Source organism: Giraffa tippelskirchi, chromosome X (assembly GCF_054371585.1).
Source record: "Giraffa tippelskirchi isolate mGirTip1 chromosome X, T2T-mGirTip1v1.2.pri, whole genome shotgun sequence".
Classification (NCBI taxonomy): Eukaryota; Metazoa; Chordata; class Mammalia; order Artiodactyla; family Giraffidae; genus Giraffa; species Giraffa tippelskirchi.
The window spans coordinates 99060456-99080846 of record NC_137289.1 but is presented as its reverse complement, the minus strand read 5'-3'; the positions used below and the strand labels follow the sequence as shown (position 1 = coordinate 99080846).

Genomic DNA, 20391 nt, shown 5'->3' with positions numbered 1-20391 from the left:
AGGCTGGATGGACCCCACTCTCACGGGCCTTAGAAGCAGGCCTGTGATGTCACATTTGCTACGATTTCTACCATGCCTCCCTACAGAGAGAAAAGCTTGGGGCCCCATCCTCAGAGAGGGTAATAATGCACAGTTCACAGAAGCCCAGGTAATAATCCTGTTAAGAAAAATACTTGCTGATATGACTGCCACCCTTGATAGGGGCCCTGTGACAAAAACTGTGTACACACACTCTCTCAGTCCATCTGCCCAACCCACAACAAGGAGGGCACCGTTAGCAGATGGGCGCCCAAGGCCCAGTGCAGAGGGAAGGTCTCAGCTCATGAGGAGGGGAGGAACTGGATGGAAGCTTGGGCTCCTTGGAGGAGGCGGGAAAGACTCAGCACAACCCTGGCCAGGGAGTGGGGGAGGGGGGCGTTGGCACAGGGCCACAAGGACCCTATGGCTGACTCACTGTCAGGGTATGTCTCTGTGTCTCCCCATCACACACCCAGCTTCTTATCTGATGGATGGAATGGACTCGTCACATTCCCTGGGGATGTGATCATGGAAGGTACAGAGTTGAGCCTCCAAGCAGCTGGGGGGAAATCTCACATTCACCAATTTGCATGAGGCTCCACCACAAATGCAGAGATCCCTGCCTCTCTTTCCCCCGTTAGAGCAGTCATTGGCAGGGAGATCAGCAAGAGGGCAGTCTGGGCAGGATAGGTTGTGAGGGACCCTGTGTGCAGCATGAGCCTCCCCAGGAATGGAGAATGTCCTTTTCTTGATGGGCAGAGGCCCCTGATGTGTGTGAAGGGAGCGTGATTAAGGCCCAGGCCATGGGCAACTGAGTCATTCTCTAGAGAAAGAGAGGATTTTACTCCCCAGGAGTAAAATGGAGACATCAGGATTTTACTCCCCAGTTTTTCCACTAGGATCTAGGATACTTTTCTCCCAGATAGGTATCTCCTCTAGGCTGTTGCTCAAATGTCACAATCTTAGAACTTCCCTGACCACTCTTTCTAGATATCATCCCCTCTCTCTATTTCACTATCCCAATTTAATGTTAATCATGGCAGTTACAAACACCTGATAAATTACTTGTATTTGGGGACCACATGATCCCAACAGAATGTAAGCTCCATGAGGAAAAGGTCGATTTTCTCTTTCCAAGCACACAAATTTGTGCTTGACACATACTTTGGAGAGAATGCATGAACAACGGAATGAACAGACAGTTAAGCCTGTTGAGAGAAGCTTAGCTAGACAGGCTGAGGATTCTGCTAGAGAACATATTCAGGGATGATAAGATGATGACAAAGCTGTGATCTTTATCTCACCTACGAGGTGGTGTCCTTGGGTCCCCTCGAAATTGACCCCTTTCCTAACAGAATGGAAGGTCCTGTTGTCTTTTTCACATATTACTCGCGGTCAACGTCAGAGGCCTTCCCCACGCCAGGACCTCAGATTCCAGTCGGAAGCTTTACTTATCCTGCCCACTGGGGGACTGTGGCTGGATATTTCTGCCTTAAACCGGAAAGCTCAAACAACTACGATGCGCAGCATAGATAAAATGCTTTCAATGCTCTTTGTTACGACAGTGGTCACTATAGACAAGTAATCTTCAGTTTATGAAGACTTCTTTTTGAGTCCAAGATGGCAGCAATCTGTGGGGTTTTCACCCTAACCTTGCCCTTCCGCCCTTGGCGGATCATCCTGGAATGGTCCCCGGGCATCTATATCTGCTGTTCCCCAATTCCACCAGCAAGGGGCGCGCGAGATGAAACAGTTCTGTCCTGGGATATACCACTGAGGGGAAGCGGTAAGACCCCCCCCCCCACTCTGGAAGGTACCATTGGGAGAGGGCGTTCCACAGCAGGGAGGGCCCCCTTACACCGCGTCAGGCATGGACCACAGTTCCCAGGCGCGGCGCTCAGGGCGCCTCTGGGTCTATCCCGATTCGCTCCTCTTCGTCTTCCCGCTGCTTTCGAATCCGAGTGGACACTGGTATTCAGCGGAAACTTTCTTCGTCTCTTTTCCAACTCCACCCCTTCGTTGGTGGGACGACTACGGAGCGAGAGACCTGCTGTCGGTTTGGGTATGGCGTCAGAGAAGCTTTCTGGGTAGTGACTGGTCACCGCGTGATTGCGGGCGCTGTGGGCACAGAACTGGAACTGAGGGCGAGAGGCGCGTGTATACGCGTGCGCCTGCGTTAGCGTGCGCAACGATGCAGAGCATGCAATTTTCCTCCGAGTTTTATTGCTTTTCCCAAAGGGGTCGAATAGCTGCTCTGGTTAGTGGCGAGGTTTGGCGCGGTCACTGGCCGTGCATGGTGACTGCGTTTCAGTCTTGTTTAGCTCTCGCTCAGTCTGGATCCTGTGGCAGCGCACGGTCTTCACACAAATGCACGCAATTCATGTCCAGGGAGAGGTCTCTGAGTTTGGTGTCTCTCCCTGGAGAGTATACTGTATCTGGCACCTTGGGATTGTGTGTTGCTACGTGTGACAACACGGGTGCTGTTTGGCTACATTTGATCTTGAGCCTTTGGGCGGAATTGTGAGTGATGGGACATTTGATGTGAGTGGATTTTGTGAGCCATAATACAAAGCCTCTAGGATGTGTGCCTGTATACCGGGATGTGCATCTTTGGAGGTTTCTTGCCTTTCAGTCCCTGTGTGTGAGATCTCTGTGTTAGGGGTCTGCACCCCAGAATGTGAGATCACTGAGCTTTTTGATTCTGGGTTCCAAGTTGTGATGCCTCTGTGCTGCTTTAAGGATGGGTTAGTCTAAAGGTGTAAAGGATCAGCTGCCTGGGGCTCTATGCAGAGGTTGCAAATTTTTCCTTTGTCTGGGAACTTTGTCTTAAGATTATATGATATTCTTGAGTTATTAAAACTTCTGCCTTTCCGTTTAGGAGGGTTTGTATTAGGTCGGTAAGTGTCCGCGTGGTTTGGGAGTCAGTCTCCATGATGTGAAGCATCTGTGCAGTTCTCATTTGTTTCTGTCTGGAAGACTTTGGACTGTTTGCAGGGTCTCTGTCACAGCGTGTATGGTTATGGTCTCTGTTGTGTTTGAGCGTCTGAGACTCGAGTTGTGTGCTCTCTGTGCAGAGATTCAGTGAGCTCTTTTTGGTGTCTCTGGCTGTCTATGAGCTGTTGGAAGTCTTCGTGTTAGAAATAAAACCTCTTACGTTCTTGGCTGTGAGGTCTCTGTCCAGGAAGTGAGGATTTGGTAGCTGGCAGATATGATTCTGAAGCCGGGAACCTGACATGCTGACTGTGTGTTGTTGAGTGTATCACTTGCCTCGTGAAATCTCAGTATGTATCATAATTAATACAGTGGGGCCAGTGCCCATCTTGGAGGGTACCTGTGCATGTTAGCAATGTGTTTAAAGGGCCTGCCTCCAGACTGTCCTTCAGCAAATGTTTTCTGAGCACCTGCCATAGACCTGAGCACTATTGGAGGAGCTTGGGACAGGGCAAAACTAACCAAGTCTCTCATTGCATAGACTTGGTGGTCAGTAAGTAAATCAAGGGTGGCAGGCACTATGAAGAAAGATATTGCTAGATCAGGGGAAAAGGTGTATGTGGGTATGATATTATGATTTTCTTCAAGATAATGAGGGAAAGTCTCCCTGAAAGATGCCAAGTAAGCAGAGATCTGGAGGAAGTGAGGGAGCAGGTCGTGGGGTTACCTAAGGGAAGAGCATTCCAGGCAGAAGGAACAACAAATGCAACAGTCCTGGCATGGAAATCTACTTGGCGTGCTCCTGAATGTCAAGGAGTCCTGTGATGCACTGGGTTTGGCTCGTAGCTCTCATTGAAAGGGGCCTGGTGCTGCTATTTCTGTTTGTCCCCCAGTTTGTGGTCATCTGCATTTCACAGATGAAGGACTCAAGGCTCCAACATGTGCCCTGCACCTTCTCTCCTACCTATACCTGAAATTAGGAGTGAAACCTTCTGGTCCGTCAGGAGAGACAGAGAACTTGAGTGTACCAGCTGCAGGGATGATAGCATCTGCGTTGAATGTCAGCCGAGCAGCGTACCTCAGTTTTAATGTGGGAATCATGCCTCATATCGTTGCCTGCCCTTGATGGAGGGCAGGACTTAAGAAGGAGAAAGGGAACTGGGGCAAAGGAGAGAGGCAGGAAGGGGAAGCTGGAGGACAATGAGAAAAAAAAATGAATGGTCTCATCACATTGCTTGGATTTGGCCCAAATCACCTTGATTAAATGATTGGAGTGATATATATATATATATATATATATATATATATATATATATATATATATATTTTTTTTTTTTTTTTACTTTGTCCCTGTCCCTACCCTTTCTTTCCCTCCCCTTCTCTTTTGTGCCTGGGATACCACCTGGGGCTGGAGATTTCTTTTCTGTAAATTTTTCAACTACAAGCTTGCTTTTAAAATAGGTTATCTGTTTCTTTTTCACTGAAATTTGATAGTTTGTTCCGCTTCACCTAAATTGCCAGATGTAGTTATTCTATGACTATAAACTTATTCATAGAAGCCTTTTAATTTCTGTGGAATCTGTAACCTATTTCTTTCCTGATATTGGCAAGTTTTGTCTATAGTTATCTTGCTTTTGTTTTATTCTTCTGGGTGGAAATTTATGAATTCGTAGTGACCTTTTGAAAGAGCCAGCTTTGGGTTTTGTCGATTATCTATATATTTTTTCTAATATCTGTTCCGATCTCTATTTCCCTTATTTTGCTGAGTCTCGCTACCAAAGGGGTTTAATAAAGTCCCTGAAAGTTTCCCAAGTATAGTGTAATCTCACAGATTCTAGGGCACTGTTGTAGCCGCACTGAGTGAGATCCACTGAATGTAGATCATGGCATCTGCACTTTTTACAAGAAGTCCTCAGTTCTGATTGACGTGGACAACGTGTCTAGGCACTACTGGAGCAGAGGCATGGTCTTATTTTCCCTACTGCCAGGCTGTCTTCACTGAGAGCATGTGACAGGGTTGTCTGTTTTCTCTGATGCACAAACCCAAGGGGTATGACACAAACTCAAGGGGGTTGACAATTAAATGGAGGGAGGCTTTGGACTAGAGCAGATGCGGTGGACTTTGGAAAAAGTAGATGCATTAGAGATTTTCGAAGTAAAAGTGACAGAACTCAGCAAGAATATGGACTTGAAGTGAAGGAGAGGGAATTGTAAACATGGTTAAGACCAAGTTTCTGTGTCCTGTCATAAGGGTACAAAGGTGTCATGGGAAATCCTGGAAGTTGGCCAGGTCTGGAAAGAATTCCAAATAAGATTTTTATGTTTATGAGCTCATGGTCTAGATGGATACAATAACCAGTATTTACATACTTAAAAGTTCCTTTTCCTTTTAAAAAAAAGTGAGAGGTATTGAGATATAATTTATATACAATAGAAGTCAATGCTTTAAAGCATTACCGTTTGTTGAGTTTTCACATATGCATACCATTGCGTAAATGCTACCACAACAAAAATGTAGAAAACGCCCCATTCGTTTGAAAATGCTCCTTTGGGCTATTTGCATTCAGACTCCTTCCTCCATTCCTATACCCTGGCCACCGCAGATATATTTCTGTGCCTATAGTTGTGCCTTTTCCAGGAATCCATTGACATGAAATCATATAACACATAGCCTTCTGTGTCTGACATCTCTCAGTGGCACAGCTGAGATGCATCCTTGCTGTTACATGCATTAGGAGTTCCTTTTGAAATGACTGTGTAGTATTCTCCTGCACGAGTATACACTTTTGTTTCTCTTTCATCTATATGCCAGTTGTTGAATAGTTGGGCTGTTTCTGGTTTTTGGCTATTAGGAGTACATGAGTAGGATATTTTAGTAATGGTCCTTGTGTGAATATGTTTTCCTTTGTCTTGGGTAAAATTAAAACTCCTAGTAAGTACGAAAATTCCTGAGAATAAGAAGAATGTGCTACTGGAGACGAGTGAAGAAATAGCTACAGAAGGAATGACAAGGCTAAGCCAAAGTGGAAACAACCCCCAGCTGTGGATGTGTCTGGTGGTGAAAGTCAAGTCCGATGCTAAAAGAACAATATTGTACAGGAACCAGAGGTATATTCTGAGAAATCAGTTACCAGTTCAGAGATATAAAGGTGCAGTGCTGCAAGCAACAGATGGAAACAGAGGTATGTATTTCTGTGTCTCTTCCATGGAAGTGAGTAAAGCCATCGCAAGCGTGATGGAAAACCCAGAAGCAGAGAAGGAAATGGTTCATCAAAGCATGTATAAAAATAGGTATTAAAAACCGTAATGTCTGTTTCTGTCACGAATGTCTTTCTGAGACACATTCTCCACTAAGGGTAACCTGGGACTACCTATCACCAGTTTGTGGATGCATAAGAAAGACTGCCCTGGAAGGAAAAATATATAGTCTTCAAGCCCCTTTCTCATCCTCCAGAGACCCTGCCGTTCCAGGACTCCACCTCAGTGGCGAGAAAACCTCAACGTGCACGGCACACGCCGAACTCCGGGAGCATGCGCAGTGTGTGCACGTGCACCCGTTGCTGCGCATGCGCCTTGGTGCACATACATCCTGAGCGTTCTGTGAGGAGCGTTGGGCCTGAGGCGGTTGGGTTTATTCAGTCCCGGTTCCTTCTCACTGCTTGCGAGTCACCAGGTAGGTCCACAGATCTGTCCTGTCTGGAGTTGAAGTGTGCGAGTGTGTGAGGGGGAGCCAGCGAGTTTCGGGCGGGTCGGGCAGTGCGATCTGGGGCCTTTGAGGAGGAAAGCCCTCGAGGTCGTCATCTTTCTCCTCAGAGGTGTCGCGACGCCATAGTTCTTGCCCTGGTGGCTGGAGGGGAAGGGCGGTGGGCAGAAGAGGGCAGGGGTCGGGTGATGGTGGGGGGGAGACTTGGGAGTGCTATTTGAAATATCTGGTTCACTGGGGCCCTGGAACTGACGACAGAGCACAGAATCTGGGGCCGGCAGTGGGACCTGGGCAGGGGGCGGGGTGGGCGATTAAGGAAAGGCCTAGAAACCGGACCGCGGGGGGGTTGTGACTGTATTGTTATAGCCACGCGTTTTGGGGAACAAACTCACTCAGAGGGACAATGCAGGTAATGGAGGGCAGTTTATTACACCGGCGGGCCCAAGGCAGAGTCTCCTCTTAGCCAAGGACCCCGACCAGCATTTGTGAAAATCTTTTATACCCCATGTGTACGTGTCCGAACTCACCACCCCAAATTCCTCGAGACTTACATAAACAAAGGAAGGGTAAATACAATCACAGTAATCTCATCATTTAGGTGTTATGTGTTCAAACAGTTAAACAGTTGGCCAATAATCAATAAGCCGGAGGTTACACTCCGATAGGTACAGAAACATTTACGGCCTGTCCAGAGACAGGGGTGATTAGTGTATGTTTTCTCTTAGGCGATGAGTAACCTGGATAGGATCTTCAAGGTTCCCCTGTCCGGAGGGGGTCTTATCCTTCTATTGTCGTTTTCACAGGCACTAGGCACAGAGTTCAGAGTCCATTAGAGAGGTGGCCGAGCATGATCAGCACCAACAGGCCTAAGATGGAGTCCAGGCCCCAGGAATTCCTTCTTCATTATCCCGGGTTTTGTGATAAGGTGTCAAGGGAGACGTGGACCAGTTGCTCTGCATGCACTCACCTCAGCCCCAGACCCTGAGAAAATCAGGCTGTAAAGACTGAGCCTTTCTTCTTGTTCCAGCTGAATTCCAAGGGAGTTGGGGGAGATATGTCTGGTGAAAAGGAGTGTGACAAAAGGAACAGTCCTGGATTTTTAATTCCTAGCAGCGTTTCACTAAATATCTTCATGATGGAGAATTCTGTTGTGAAATCAAACTTCCTCACAAAAGTTCAGCCTTCCTGTGTACCTTAAGGTGATTTCTCTGCCAGCTTAGCAAAGACAAATATGGCTTTTCTAGCAACTGTATTTGGTGTACTTGGAATGCATGTACACTCGTACTTAACCAGAGTTTTCTTTTGAAAGTATTTTCACATTTTTTAAAAAATAATAAGTCAACGTATGGTCATAAAAGTGATCAAATATAGCTGTACTCTTAAATACATTTTCTAAATCACAATATTCTACTTTCAGGGAGAAATATGAGTTTGCAAGTGGCATCAACATTGGGACCTGTAGATCAAGAGTGCTCCCAGCTGGGTGAACCTGTGGTTGTGAGTACCTTACCATTTGATGTTTTCTATTAGCACAAGTTTATTTTGGAGAAAATATTGTTAAGTAGTGAGGTCGTTGCTGAGCCGCAGAAAGACGGCCGGGATTCTTGGCCTCTGGAGGAGAAGAATTCAATCCGGGGCCAGAGACGAGGCTGGATCGCCCAGAGCTTTGGTGTGATAAAGTTTTATTAAAGTGTAAACGAGATAGAGAAAGCTTCTGACATAGGCATCGGAAGGGGGTAGAAAGAGTACTCCCCTGCTAGTCTTCAGCTGGATGATACATAGTCACTAGCAGTTTGTTAATGAAAGAAAGGAATGTCTTAAACTCAGAATGGCACCAGGCCCCTCATCCATAAGATGTATTTTGGAATAATCTGGGCACCAGACATCCCGGGTCATAAAACGATTGACTTGAATTTTGCAGAAAGGCAGATCATGCAAATAGTTTCATTTACATAGATTAGGGGAACAATGTCTGAGTATAACATACTGGTTTGTCAAGTAAGTTCTGAGCCATTAGGCGGAAGACAGCGCTTGGGGTAAATGCAGAGTACAATAACATAGCTTAAGACAAACATTTCCATAAGAAAAAAGGATTGGTTAACTCAAAGTTTGAGAATAGTTAACTTCAGGTGAAACCAGGTGTCATGGCAACACAGTATTTTCAGAGAAACCTCTTTTAAATTTGTATAGAGAAGGGAAACAATATCCCTAGTTTGTTTCATCCTGCCGCTTAAGAGAGAGAGAAAATGTCTGACACTTGCAGCCTATTTCCTCCGTTTGGAGACTCCTGGCCTTCCTGCCGGTTGCCCTCTCAGTAAGTAGTACAGATGCAGCGATAAAGGTCTTTCATGCTGATAAAGGGTGACAGTTTGTCTTAGGAAGGAACATTGATCCAGATATATTACAGTCTGGTGTTGCCTGGATGAGTATACCGTTAAATTCCCTGGAAATGTGCCCAGTGACTCCCTTCCTCCTGCTTATTAACAACAGATTGCATACTTCCATCCCAACATAGATTTAAATAGCTTCCAAAGTCTTTCTGGGTAACTCTTAGGGGAGCTAACTTTTCTCTGTGGGAAGAGTAACTTTATTAAAAGTAAGTACATAGAATTGTGTTGGGAAAATGTTGTTAGGTTAACTTATGATCAGATATATCTGTGTCTTATGTATATTTATGCTATTAGATGTATTAACAACAAAAGGTTTTTATTTGCATGCCCACTCTACTAGGACCAGTAGCCCAGTGTTGAGCAACCTCAACAAGGGGAACCACCAGCTGAAATGCAGGATATCACACCGGCAAAGGAGGAAATAAATGAAGAGGATCCAGTGGATCGTGGTGAAGAGAAGCTTGAGACATAATTTATATACAAGAGAAGTCAATGCTTTAAAGCATTCCTGTTTGTCGAGTTTTGACATATGCATACCATTGCGTAAATGCTACCACAACAAAAAGGTAGAAAACGTCCCGTTGGTTTGAAAATGCTCCCTCGGGTGAGAATGCAAACTAGTACAGCCACTATGGAGAACAGTGTGGAGATTCCTTAAAAAACTGGGAATAGAACTGCCATACGACACAGCAATCCCTCTGCTGGGCATACACACCAAGGAAACCAGAATTGAAAGAGACACGTGTAGCCCAGTGTTCATCACAGCACTGTTTACAATAGCCAGGACATGGAAGCAACCTAGATGTCCATCAGCAGACGAATGAATAAGGAAGCATTGGTACATATACCCAATGGAATATTACTCAGCCATTAGAAAGAATACATTTGAATCATTTCTATTGAGATGGATGAAACCGGAGCCCATTATTCAGAGTGAAGTAAGCCAGAAAGGAAAACACCAATACGGTATACTAATGCATATATATGGAATTTGAAAGACGGTAACCATAACCCTATTGCGAGACAGAATAAGAGACAGAGATGCATAGAACAGTCGTATGGACTCTGAGGGAGAAGGTGAGGGTGGGACGTTCTGAGAGAATAGCATTGAAACATGTATATTATCATATGTGAAACAGAACACCATTCCAGGTTCGATGCATGAGACAAATGCTCAGGGCTGGGGCAATGGGATGACCCAGAGGGATGGGATGGAGAGTGGGTGGGAGGGGGGTTCAGGATGGGGAACACATGTAAACCCATAGCTGATTCATGTCAATGTATGGCAAAAGCCACTACAATATTGTAAAGTAATTAGCCCCCAACTAAAATAAATAAATTTATTAAAAAAAAAAAAAAAAAAGCAAATGCTCCCTCCGGCTATTTGCATTCAGATTCCTTCCTCCATTCCTATACCCTGGCAACCACAGATACATTTCTGTGCCTATAGTTGTGCGTTTTCCAGAAATCCATTGACATGAAATCATATAACACATAGCTTTCTGTGTCTGACATCTCTCAGTGGCACAGCTGAGATGCCTCCTTGCTGTTACATGCATTAGTAGTTCCTTTTGAAATGACTGTGTAGTATTCTTATGCATGAGTATACTCTTTTTTTCTTTCATCTACATACCAGTTGTTGAATAGTTTGGTTGTTTCTAGTTTTGGCTATTAAGAGTACATGAGTAGGATATTTTAGTAATGGTCCTTGTGTGAATATGTTTTCCTTTCTCTTGGGTAAAATTGGCTAAAATTAAAACGCCTAGGAAGTACCGAAATTCTTGAGAATAAGAAGAATATGCTACCGGAGAAGAGTGAAGAAATAGCTACAAAAGGAATGAAAAGGCTAAGCTAAAGTGGAAACAGCCCCCAGCTGTGGATGTGTCTGGTGGTGAAAGTCAAGTCCGATGCTAAAAGAAGAATATTGTACAGGAACCAGAGGTATATTCTGAGAAATCAGTTACCAGTTCAGAGATATAAATGTGCAATGCTCCAAGCAACAGATGGAAACGGAGGTACATATTTCTGTGTCTGTTCTATGGAAGTGAGTAAAGCCATTGCAAGCATGATGGAAAACCCAGAAGCAGAGAAGGAAATGGTTCATCAAAGCATGTATAAAAATAGGTATTCAAACCAGTAATGTCTATTCCTGTCATAAATGTCTTCCTGAGACACATTCTCCACTAAGGGTAACCTGGGACTACCTATCACCACAGTTTGTGGATGCGTAAGAAAGACTGCACTGGAAGGAAAAAAATACAGTCTTCAACCCCCTTTCTCATCCTCCAGAGACCCTGCGGTTCCAGGACTCTTACCTCAGTAGCGAGAAAAGCTCAACGTGCTCGGCACACGCGGAACTCAGGGAGCATGCGCAGTGTGTGCCCGTACACCCGCTACTGCGCATGCGCCTTGGTGCGCATAAGTAGCGCAGATTCTGTGAGGAGCGTTGGGCCTGAGGCGGTTGTGTTTACTCAGTCCCGGTTCCTTCTCGCTGCTTTCGAGTCACCGGGTAGGTCCACAGATCTGTCCTGTCTGGAGTTGATGTGTGCGAGCGTGTGAGGGGGAGCCAGCGAGTTTCGGGCGGGTCGGGCAGTGCGTTTTCGGGCCTTTGAGGAGGAAGGCCCTCGAGGTCGTCATCTTGCTCTTCAGAGGTGTCGTGATGCCATAGTTCTTGCCCTGGTGGCTGGAGAGGAAGCTCGGTGGGCAGAAGAGGGCAGGGGTCGGGTGATGGTGGGGGTGAGACTTGGGAGTGCTATTTGAAATATCTGGTCCACTGGGGCCCTGGAACTGATGACAGAGCACAGAATCTGGGGCCGGCAGTGGGACCTGGGCAGGGGGCGGGGTGGGCGATTAAGGAAAGGCCTAGAAACCGGACCGCGGGTGGGGGGGTGGGTTGTGACTGTCTCCCGGGTTTTGTGATAAGGTGTCAAGGGAGACGTGGACCGGTTGCTCTGCATGCAGACTCACTTCAGCCCCAGACACTGAGAAAATCGCCATAGTCAGGCTGTAAAGACTGAGCCTTCTAGTTCCAGCTGAATTCCAAGGGAGTTGGGGGAGATATGTCTGGTGAATAGGAGTGTGACAAAAGGAATAGTCCTGAATTTTTAACTCTTAGCAGTATTTCACTAAATATCTTCATAATGGAGAATTCTGTTGTGAAATCAAACTTCCTCACAAAAATTGAGCCTTCCTGTGTACCTTAAGGTAATTTCTCTGCCAGCTTAGCAAAGACAAAAATGGCTTTTCTAGTAACTGTATTTAGTGTGATTGGAATGCATGTACACTCATACTTAACCATCGTTTTCTTTTGAAAGTATTTTCACATTTTTAAAAAAAGTAATAAGTCAACATATGGCCATAAAAGTGATCAAATATAGCTCTAGTCATAAATACATTTTCTAAATCACAACATTCTACTTTCAGGGAGAAATATGAGTGGGCAAGTGGCATCAACACTGGGACCTATAGATCAAGAGTCCTCCCAGCTGGATGCACCTGTGGTTGTGAGTACCTTACCATTTGGTGTTTTCTATTAGCAGAAGTTTATTTTTGAGAAAATGATGTTAAGTAGTACAGATGCAGTGATAAAGGTCTTTCATGCTGATAAAGGGTGACAGTGTGTCTTAGGAAGGAACATTGATCCAGATATATTACAGTCTGGCGTTGCCTGGATGAGTATACTGTTAAATTCCCTGGAAATGTGCCCAGTGACTCCCTCCTCCTGCTTATTAACAACAGATTGCATACTTCCATCCCAACATAGAGTTAAATAGCTTCCAAAGTCTTTCTGAGTAACTCTTTTGGGAGTTAACTTTTCTCTGTGGGAAGAGAAACTTTATTAAAAGTAAGTACATAGAATTGTGTTGGGAAAATGTTGTTAGGTTTACTTATGATCAGATACATCTGTGTCTTATGTATATTTATGCTATTAGATGTATTAACAACAAAAGGTTTTTATTTGCATGCCCACTCTACTAGGACCAGCAGCCCAGTGTTGAGCAACCTCAACAAGGGGAACCACCAGCTGAAATTCATGATATCACACCTGCAAAGGAGGAAGTAAATGAAGAGCATCCAGTGGATCGTGGTGAAGAGAAGCTGCAGCATGCCTGTCAAGGTAAAGTGTATCAGTGCATCCTGCCTTAAGACATACCCAGTGAGTGGAGGAAAGGAAACATTAGAAAAGGACTTCAGACAGTTCCTAAAAAACTGAGGAGAGTATAGTTTGCAGGTTCGTGTGGTTGGTGAAGTTTTCCCTTGTTTTCAAGACAAGTCGGGGGAGCATCTAAGTTGTCTGAGGACAACCCTGGAAAAGGAAAATGGTAATGACTTTCGGAAAATTCTGCTTTCTTTTTCTCCAGCAAAACATTCCTGGAATAATGCTCCTGAATTTCTTACTCATCACATTTTTACCATCCTAACCTAAGGCTTTTAATTCATAACACTGAGGGAATGAATATCATCATTCCCTTGTTTATATTGTAGGTTTTACAGCTGAATTGATGTATTTTTTTAATGATTCTGACCTGGAACTTGATCTCCCGGAATTGGCTGTGGCAAAGACTGGGGGTCAAGGTGGAGATGGTCCTGATGTCTAGGAGGAGATTGCGTCAAATATAGAGCCTGTTGAAATGCCAGAAGCAGGTATGTCATCCATTCAGAAAGTAATTTATGTGGTTTCTGTTTTTCAGAATATTGTATCTTTAATAATATAGAGGGAACATTACTATTATTTTAATAATAGAATTCACATATTCTTTGAAAGACAGTTCACATCCCAGATGCCTGAGTGCCTGACTTACAGACTTTCCAATAAAGAGACAGGATCAAAGCCATATCGAACTGAAAATAGGAAACCGTTTTCCTTTTTTTTTTATTTTTAAATAAATTTATTTATTTTAGTTGGAGGCTAATTACTTTACAATATTGTAGTGGTTTTTGCCATACATTGACATGAATCAGCCATGGGTTTACATGTGTTCCCCATCCTGAACCCCCCCCACACCTCCCTCCCCCTCCCATCCCTCCGGGTCATCCCACTGCCCCAGCCCTGAGCATTTGTCTCATGCATCGAACCTGGAATGATGTTCTGTTTCACATATGATAATATACATGTTTCAATGCTATTCTCTCAGAACGTCCCACCCTCACCTTCTCCCTCAGAGTCCATAAGACTGTTCTATGCATCTGTGTCTCTTATTCTGTCTCGCATATAGGGTTATCGTTACCATCTTTCAAATTCCATATATATGCATTAGTATACTGTATTGGTGTTTTTCTGTCTGGCTTACTTCACTCTGTATAATGGGCTCCAGTTTCATCCTTCTCAATAGAACTGATTCAAAAGGAAACCGTTTTCTTTCCTTGAGTATAAGTACTTTAAGCAACAGCTAATAATTTTCAGGTTCTTTTCTAATTTCTGCTTGTAACAAATACGGAATGCATTTGTAATAAATATCAGTTTACATGAAATATGCTCAGTAGGTTCTAGTACCAGCTTTAACATAATGTGTGTGATTCAGGTAAATCCCTTAACTTCTAAACTGAACTTTATTCATATAAGTTGTGAATTCAGAACAGATACACTAAAATGCCAATTTTTCCATGCTGATTTTTGCACTCTCTGATTCCCTTCGATGGAATGCATACAAGAGTACTCTGTTTTTCTTGATTGATTTATCATAAAATATCATCTAGAGTCAAATTATAACAGGGGAATTGAGATTTCATTTTCTGATGGGGGACCCATGTACACCCGTGGCTGATTCATATCAATGTATTGCAAAAAACACCACACTATTGTAAAGTAATTAGCCTCCAATTAAAATTAAAAAATTAATTTTTTTAAAAAAGAAAATGAGCCAACATTCTGCTTGATGTTTGTTAAATTCTCTCAAATTCTGAATTCTCTAGCTCTTAAGAAAATTAGTTGCATTTTAAATCCTTTCCCCATTGAAGCATGATATGACTGAATAATAAAATGGCAAAACGTAGTCTAGTTTCCTGTTTCTGTGGCTGATCAAGTTGAGAGAGTGCATTTAGTCAGTGATATTCCAGGCAGGTGTGAGTGAGATACACATGCTAAGCACACTACCTGCCCCCATGTTTGGTCTGTTTTGGGGGGCGTTTTTTTGCTTATTTTAAGTGGAGGATCATTACTTTACACTACTCTGATGGTTTTTGCCATACACCCAACTCTCACTCTTAAGGAACTAGTAAAAATCTGAGCCTCACGATATAATCGTCTCTCACTATATCAAATATGTTATTTTTCCTCTTTGATACGTGAGTTTAAAAAGTTTTGAAGGTTAAAGTCTGTAACTCTAGTTCTTCCCACGTAATCAGCGTAGTATCTTTCACATAGGTGTTCTCCAGATTGCTGACAATTAATTGCATGGTTCTAATTTTACAGGAAGAACTTCATGGTTAGGGAAGATTTTACTGTGTATTAGCCTTCTAAATATTTTCACTTTACCTTTTTGTTCCATTCCATTAGAACATGTAGATGAAAAGACAACTTTCAGACTACTTGCAAGTAACTACAGAACATGATTAAAATGTTCTCTTAGAAACATCTTAGCCCTAAATATGTATGGTATTTAAAAAGAAAAATACATTAATTATAAAGTACATAAATATAAAATCCTACCCCCAACAAACAGGTAAGAAAAAGAGCAACAGAATAAACCTAATGGAAAAAGAAAAAGATACTTAATAAAAGACAGGTATGAATCGTCAGGAAGAGGAAAATAAACTCAACTAATAAATAAACACAATGTGGTAATTTACATAATTTTGTAACACACATATATATACACACATATTTTTTAATATTCTTTTCTGTTGTGATTTATCACAGGAGATTGGACATAGTTCCCTGTGCTGTATAGTAGGACCTTGTTGTTTATCCATTCTGAATGTGATAGTTTGTATCTGCCAACCCCAAATTGCCAGTCCATTCCTCTCAGTTTACATGATTGTGAAGAAAATGGACAAAGCCCAAGTATACCTAATAAGAAATATGAACAAGACACTAACAGTAGATTACAGAATTAAAACAGAGTATAATCTGGAACTCACATATTTTTAGAATATTGATGGGATGTGTCTAATAGGGTAGAAAAAGAAATATTATTTAACATAGCCCAGAGTAACTAAATAAGTAAACATCACAAGATACCGTGGATGAACTTTTGAAATTGGTCAGAGTTGTCTCTCAAAAGCCATTGTCATTCAGAAACAAACCAAAAAATCTCCTTTTCCAGATTTTCTTCTCTCTTCCTACTTGCTTTTCTCTCTCACTCATACTCCCTCTAGCTCTCCCGTTTCTTTTCTTCTCTCCTTTTTCTCTTTCTTCTTTTGGTGTGGCTGTGAGAAAGTCCTATTTCTGCTTCACATGTTGATGTCGCCAGTGATAGTAATGACTGAAAATTAGTGTCCCCATATAATTTATTATACCAACTGGAATGCTTTCCAAGGTGACAAGAAACATTTAGAATTACAAGAGGGCCACAAGTAAAAAGGGGGATAAATGTTTAACTGACTTAAAACAACCACATCAGGGATAAATTAGAACAAATGAAAATTTCTACACTCTTCCACAGTAGAGAAGAAACAAATGTACTACTGGCCTTTTTCTTTACTTCACTTAAGCAGTAACAGAGATAACAACTGTTGAGCTGTCCTATATTCGGAATATTATTTCAAACCAACACAGTTCAATGATACTTTTGGGGGATTTTTTGGTTTTAGTTTTGGTGTATTTTGTTTTTCTTAGGGTGTTTTTTGTTGTTAGATATTTTACTGAATGTGTACACAGTTTTGCCCTCTACTGAAAACGACCTTCTGATAGGTTCAATTGATTTCATTTGTTCTGAACTCAGTGTCCTTATTTTCTTGTATAACTAGGAAGGGTAGTGTGTTTTTAAAAATACTGGTAATACGCTTGAAAAGCCTATAAAATCTCTAGAGAGGATTAACTGAAGGTAAGCCAAAGGGTCGCCCGTAGTGTTCTTGTTTTAGTCCACTTTATAAAACTACAACTGCGATGAACTCTGTACACCTCTCCTGTCATCGAAATTTCTGCTAAGTAACTTTTTTAATGTATATATTATAGGTGAAGGGCGACGATTTGCTTGAAAGAAGATAGACTGAAGCCGTCTGTGCTGTTCTTATGTTGTATATTTGACTGTTAAAGTTCTGTCAATAAAGTTTCATTTTCTCCTTGCACATTTTTTGTTACATTTATCCCCGAGGATTTAATGGTATTGAAAATCCATGGTTTGTGATTTTTATGGCCTAGTTGAGGATGTATGTAGAGATAGAATGTTTGTATATAGATTTTCTGTTCCACAGTTCCTCTAAATATGCATATTAATTCCACAAATTTAGATCTAGATTATTTTTGCTTTTCAAAATATACTATAATATTTGAATATCAACAGTTTCTACTGGCTTAAACCTTAAACCTTTCCTCATTTTGCAGGATTGAACAAACCAGCCAGAATACTCTTGACTAAAGCAGGTGATAATCGGCATTTTTCCCGATAGGAAATGAGTAATCTTCTCCATTTCGACCTGTTTACGTTGCTTTTTTGTAGATACACTTTATCAGAGTAAGTTCCATTCTATTCCTAGCTTGCTGTCTTGAATATAGATTCAGTTCAGTTCAGTTCAGTCGCTCAGTCGTGTCCGACTCTCTGCGACCCCATGAATTGCAGCACGCCAGGCCTCTCTGTCCATCACCAACTCCTGGAGTCCACCCAAACCCATGTCCATCGAGTCGGTTATGCCATCCAACCATCTCAGCCTCTGTCGTCCCCTTCTCCTTCCGCCCCCAATCCTACCCAGCATTAGGGTCTTTTCCAATGAGTCAGCCCTTCGCATGAGGTGGCCCAAGTATTGGAGTTTCAGCTTCAACATCAGACCTTCCAGTGAACACCCAGGATTGATCTCTTTTAGGATGGATTGGTTGGATCTCCTTGCAGTCCAAGGGACTCTCAAGAGTCTTCTCCAACACCACAGTCCAAAAGCATCAATTCTTCGGTGCTCAGCTTTCTTCACCGTCCAACTCTCACATCCATACATGACCACTGGAAAAACCATAGCCTTGACTAGACGGACTTTTGTTGGCAAAGTAATGTCTCTGCTTTTAAATATGCTATCTAGGTTGGCCATAACCTTCCTTCCAAGGAGTAAGCGTCTTTTAAGTTCATGGCTGCAATCACCATCAGCAGTGATTTTGGAGCCCCCAAAAATAAAGTCTGACACTGTTTCCAGTGTTTCCCCATCTGTTCGCCATGAAGTGATGGGACCGGATGCCATGATCTTAGATTTCTGAATGTTGAGTTTTAAGCCACCTTTTTCACTCTCCTCTTTCTCTTTCATCAGGAGGCTCTTTAGTTCTTCACTTTCTGCCATAAGGGTGGTGTCACCTGCATATCTGAGGATATGGCGTGTGACTAAATAAGGGCCAGTTTGTCCAAAGCACTGTGTGCCTCTTCCTGTTTTTCACCCAGAATTCCTTCACGACGCAGTGTCATTCAGGGATCGCAGAGGTTACAACTTACCCCTGTAGAACTGGCTGTGAGCAACGCTGTTTCTGTTAGGGATCCTAATTCATCTGAAGCCAGAGATGGAATTTCTGAGCTGGAGTGCATCAGTGTCCTCAGGTGTGACCTATTAGAGCTGTTTTGGGTTGGCATCCAGGATGAGCACTCTGAACTGTTTGCAGATCTCTGTCCCAGGGCATGAAATCTCAGAACTGTTTGGGGGGGGGGGGTCTGTGTCCAGAGGGTTGGGCCTCTCAGCTATTCATACATCTGCACACGAGAACAGTCTGAAGAGAGAGGCTGGATGGACCCCACTCTCACGGGCCTTAGAAGCAGGCCTGTGATGTCACATTTGCTACGATTTCTACCATGCCTCCCTACAGAGAGAAAAGCTTGGGGCCCCATCCTCAGAGAGGGTAATAATGCACAGTTCACAGAAGCCCAGGTAATAATCCTGTTAAGAAAAATACTTGCTGATATGACTGCCACCCTTGATAGGGGCCCTGTGACAAAAACTGTGTACACACACTCTCTCAGTCCATCTGCCCAACCCACAACAAGGAGGGCACCGTTAGCAGATGGGCGCCCAAGGCCCAGTGCAGAGGGAAGGTCTCAGCTCATGAGGAGGGGAGGAACTGGATGGAAGCTTGGGCTCCTTGGAGGAGGCGGGAAAGACTCAGCACAACCCTGGCCAGGGAGTGGGGGAGGGGGGCGTTGGCACAGGGCCACAAGGACCCTATGGCTGACTCACTGTCAGGGTATGTCTCTGTGTCTCCCCATCACACACCCAGCTTCTTATCTGATGGATGGAATGGACTCGTCACATTCCCTGGGGATGTGATCATGGAAGGTACAGAGTTGAGCCTCCAAGCAGCTGGGGGGAAATCTCACATTCACCAATTTGCATGAGGCTCCACCACAAATGCAGAGATCCCTGCCTCTCTTTCCCCCATTAGAGCAGTCATTGGCAGGGAGATCAGCAAGAGGGCAGTCTGGGCAGGATAGGTTGTGAGGGACCCTGTGTGCAGCATGAGCCTCCCCAGGAATGGAGAATGTCCTTTTCTTGATGGGCAGAGGCCCCTGATGTGTGTGAAGGGAGCGTGATTAAGGCCCAGGCCATGGGCAACTGAGTCATTCTCTAGAGAAAGAGAGGATTTTACTCCCCAGGAGTAAAATGGAGACATCAGGATTTTACTCCCCAGTTTTTCCACTAGGATCTAGGATACTTTTCTCCCAGATAGGTATCTCCTCTAGGCTGTTGCTCAAATGTCACAATCTTAGAACTTCCCTGACCACTCTTTCTAGATATCATCCCCTCTCTCTATTTCACTATCCCAATTTAATGTTAATCATGGCAGTTACAAACACCTGATAAATTACTTGTATTTGGGGACCACATGATCCCAACAGAATGTAAGCTCCATGAGGAAAAGGTCGATTTTCTCTTTCCAAGCACACAAATTTGTGCTTGACACATACTTTGGAGAGAATGCATGAACAACGGAATGAACAGACAGTTAAGCCTGTTGAGAGAAGCTTAGCTAGACAGGCTGAGGATTCTGCTAGAGAACATATTCAGGGATGATAAGATGATGACAAAGCTGTGATCTTTATCTCACCTACGAGGTGGTGTCCTTGGGTCCCCTCGAAATTGACCCCTTTCCTAACAGAATGGAAGGTCCTGTTGTCTTTTTCACATATTACTCGCGGTCAACGTCAGAGGCCTTCCCCACGCCAGGACCTCAGATTCCAGTCGGAAGCTTTACTTATCCTGCCCACTGGGGGACTGTGGCTGGAT

At 43.5% G+C, this 20391-nt stretch overlaps 1 protein-coding gene across 2 annotated transcripts; it reads left to right on the top strand.

Moving 5' to 3' along the window:
- Window positions 1–5033: 5033 nt before the first annotated feature.
- LOC145537194 (uncharacterized) lies at window positions 5034–17271 on the top strand. 2 transcript variants are annotated; one of them, XM_081568019.1, is made up of 10 exons: window positions 5034–6131; window positions 6404–6622; window positions 8070–8149; window positions 9383–10119; window positions 10809–11166; window positions 11332–11551; window positions 12466–12545; window positions 13021–13159; window positions 13528–13686; window positions 17159–17271. In XM_081568019.1, the coding sequence occupies exons 6-9, from the start codon at window positions 11410–11412 to the stop codon at window positions 13638–13640; spliced, it is 474 nt and encodes a 157-aa protein (XP_081424145.1). In that variant the 5' UTR covers window positions 5034–6131; window positions 6404–6622; window positions 8070–8149; window positions 9383–10119; window positions 10809–11166; window positions 11332–11409; the 3' UTR covers window positions 13641–13686; window positions 17159–17271. The 2 variants fall into 2 exon arrangements, with proteins under 2 accessions (XP_081424145.1, XP_081424146.1); XM_081568020.1 differs by lacking the exon at window positions 5034–6131 and having other exon boundaries at window positions 6532–6622; window positions 10809–11551.
- Window positions 17272–20391: the final 3120 nt, after the last annotated feature.

Coding starts and splice junctions, on each gene's coding strand:
- LOC145537194 (XM_081568020.1), top strand. CDS start 11,266: ATGCGTAAGAAAGACTGCACTGGAAGGAAAAAAATACAGTCTTCAACC. Junction 11,552..12,465: donor CGCTGCTTTCGAGTCACCGG/GTAGGTCCACAG, acceptor TTCTACTTTCAG/GGAGAAATATGAGTGGGCAA. Junction 13,160..13,527: donor GCTGCAGCATGCCTGTCAAG/GTAAAGTGTATC, acceptor TTTATATTGTAG/GTTTTACAGCTGAATTGATG.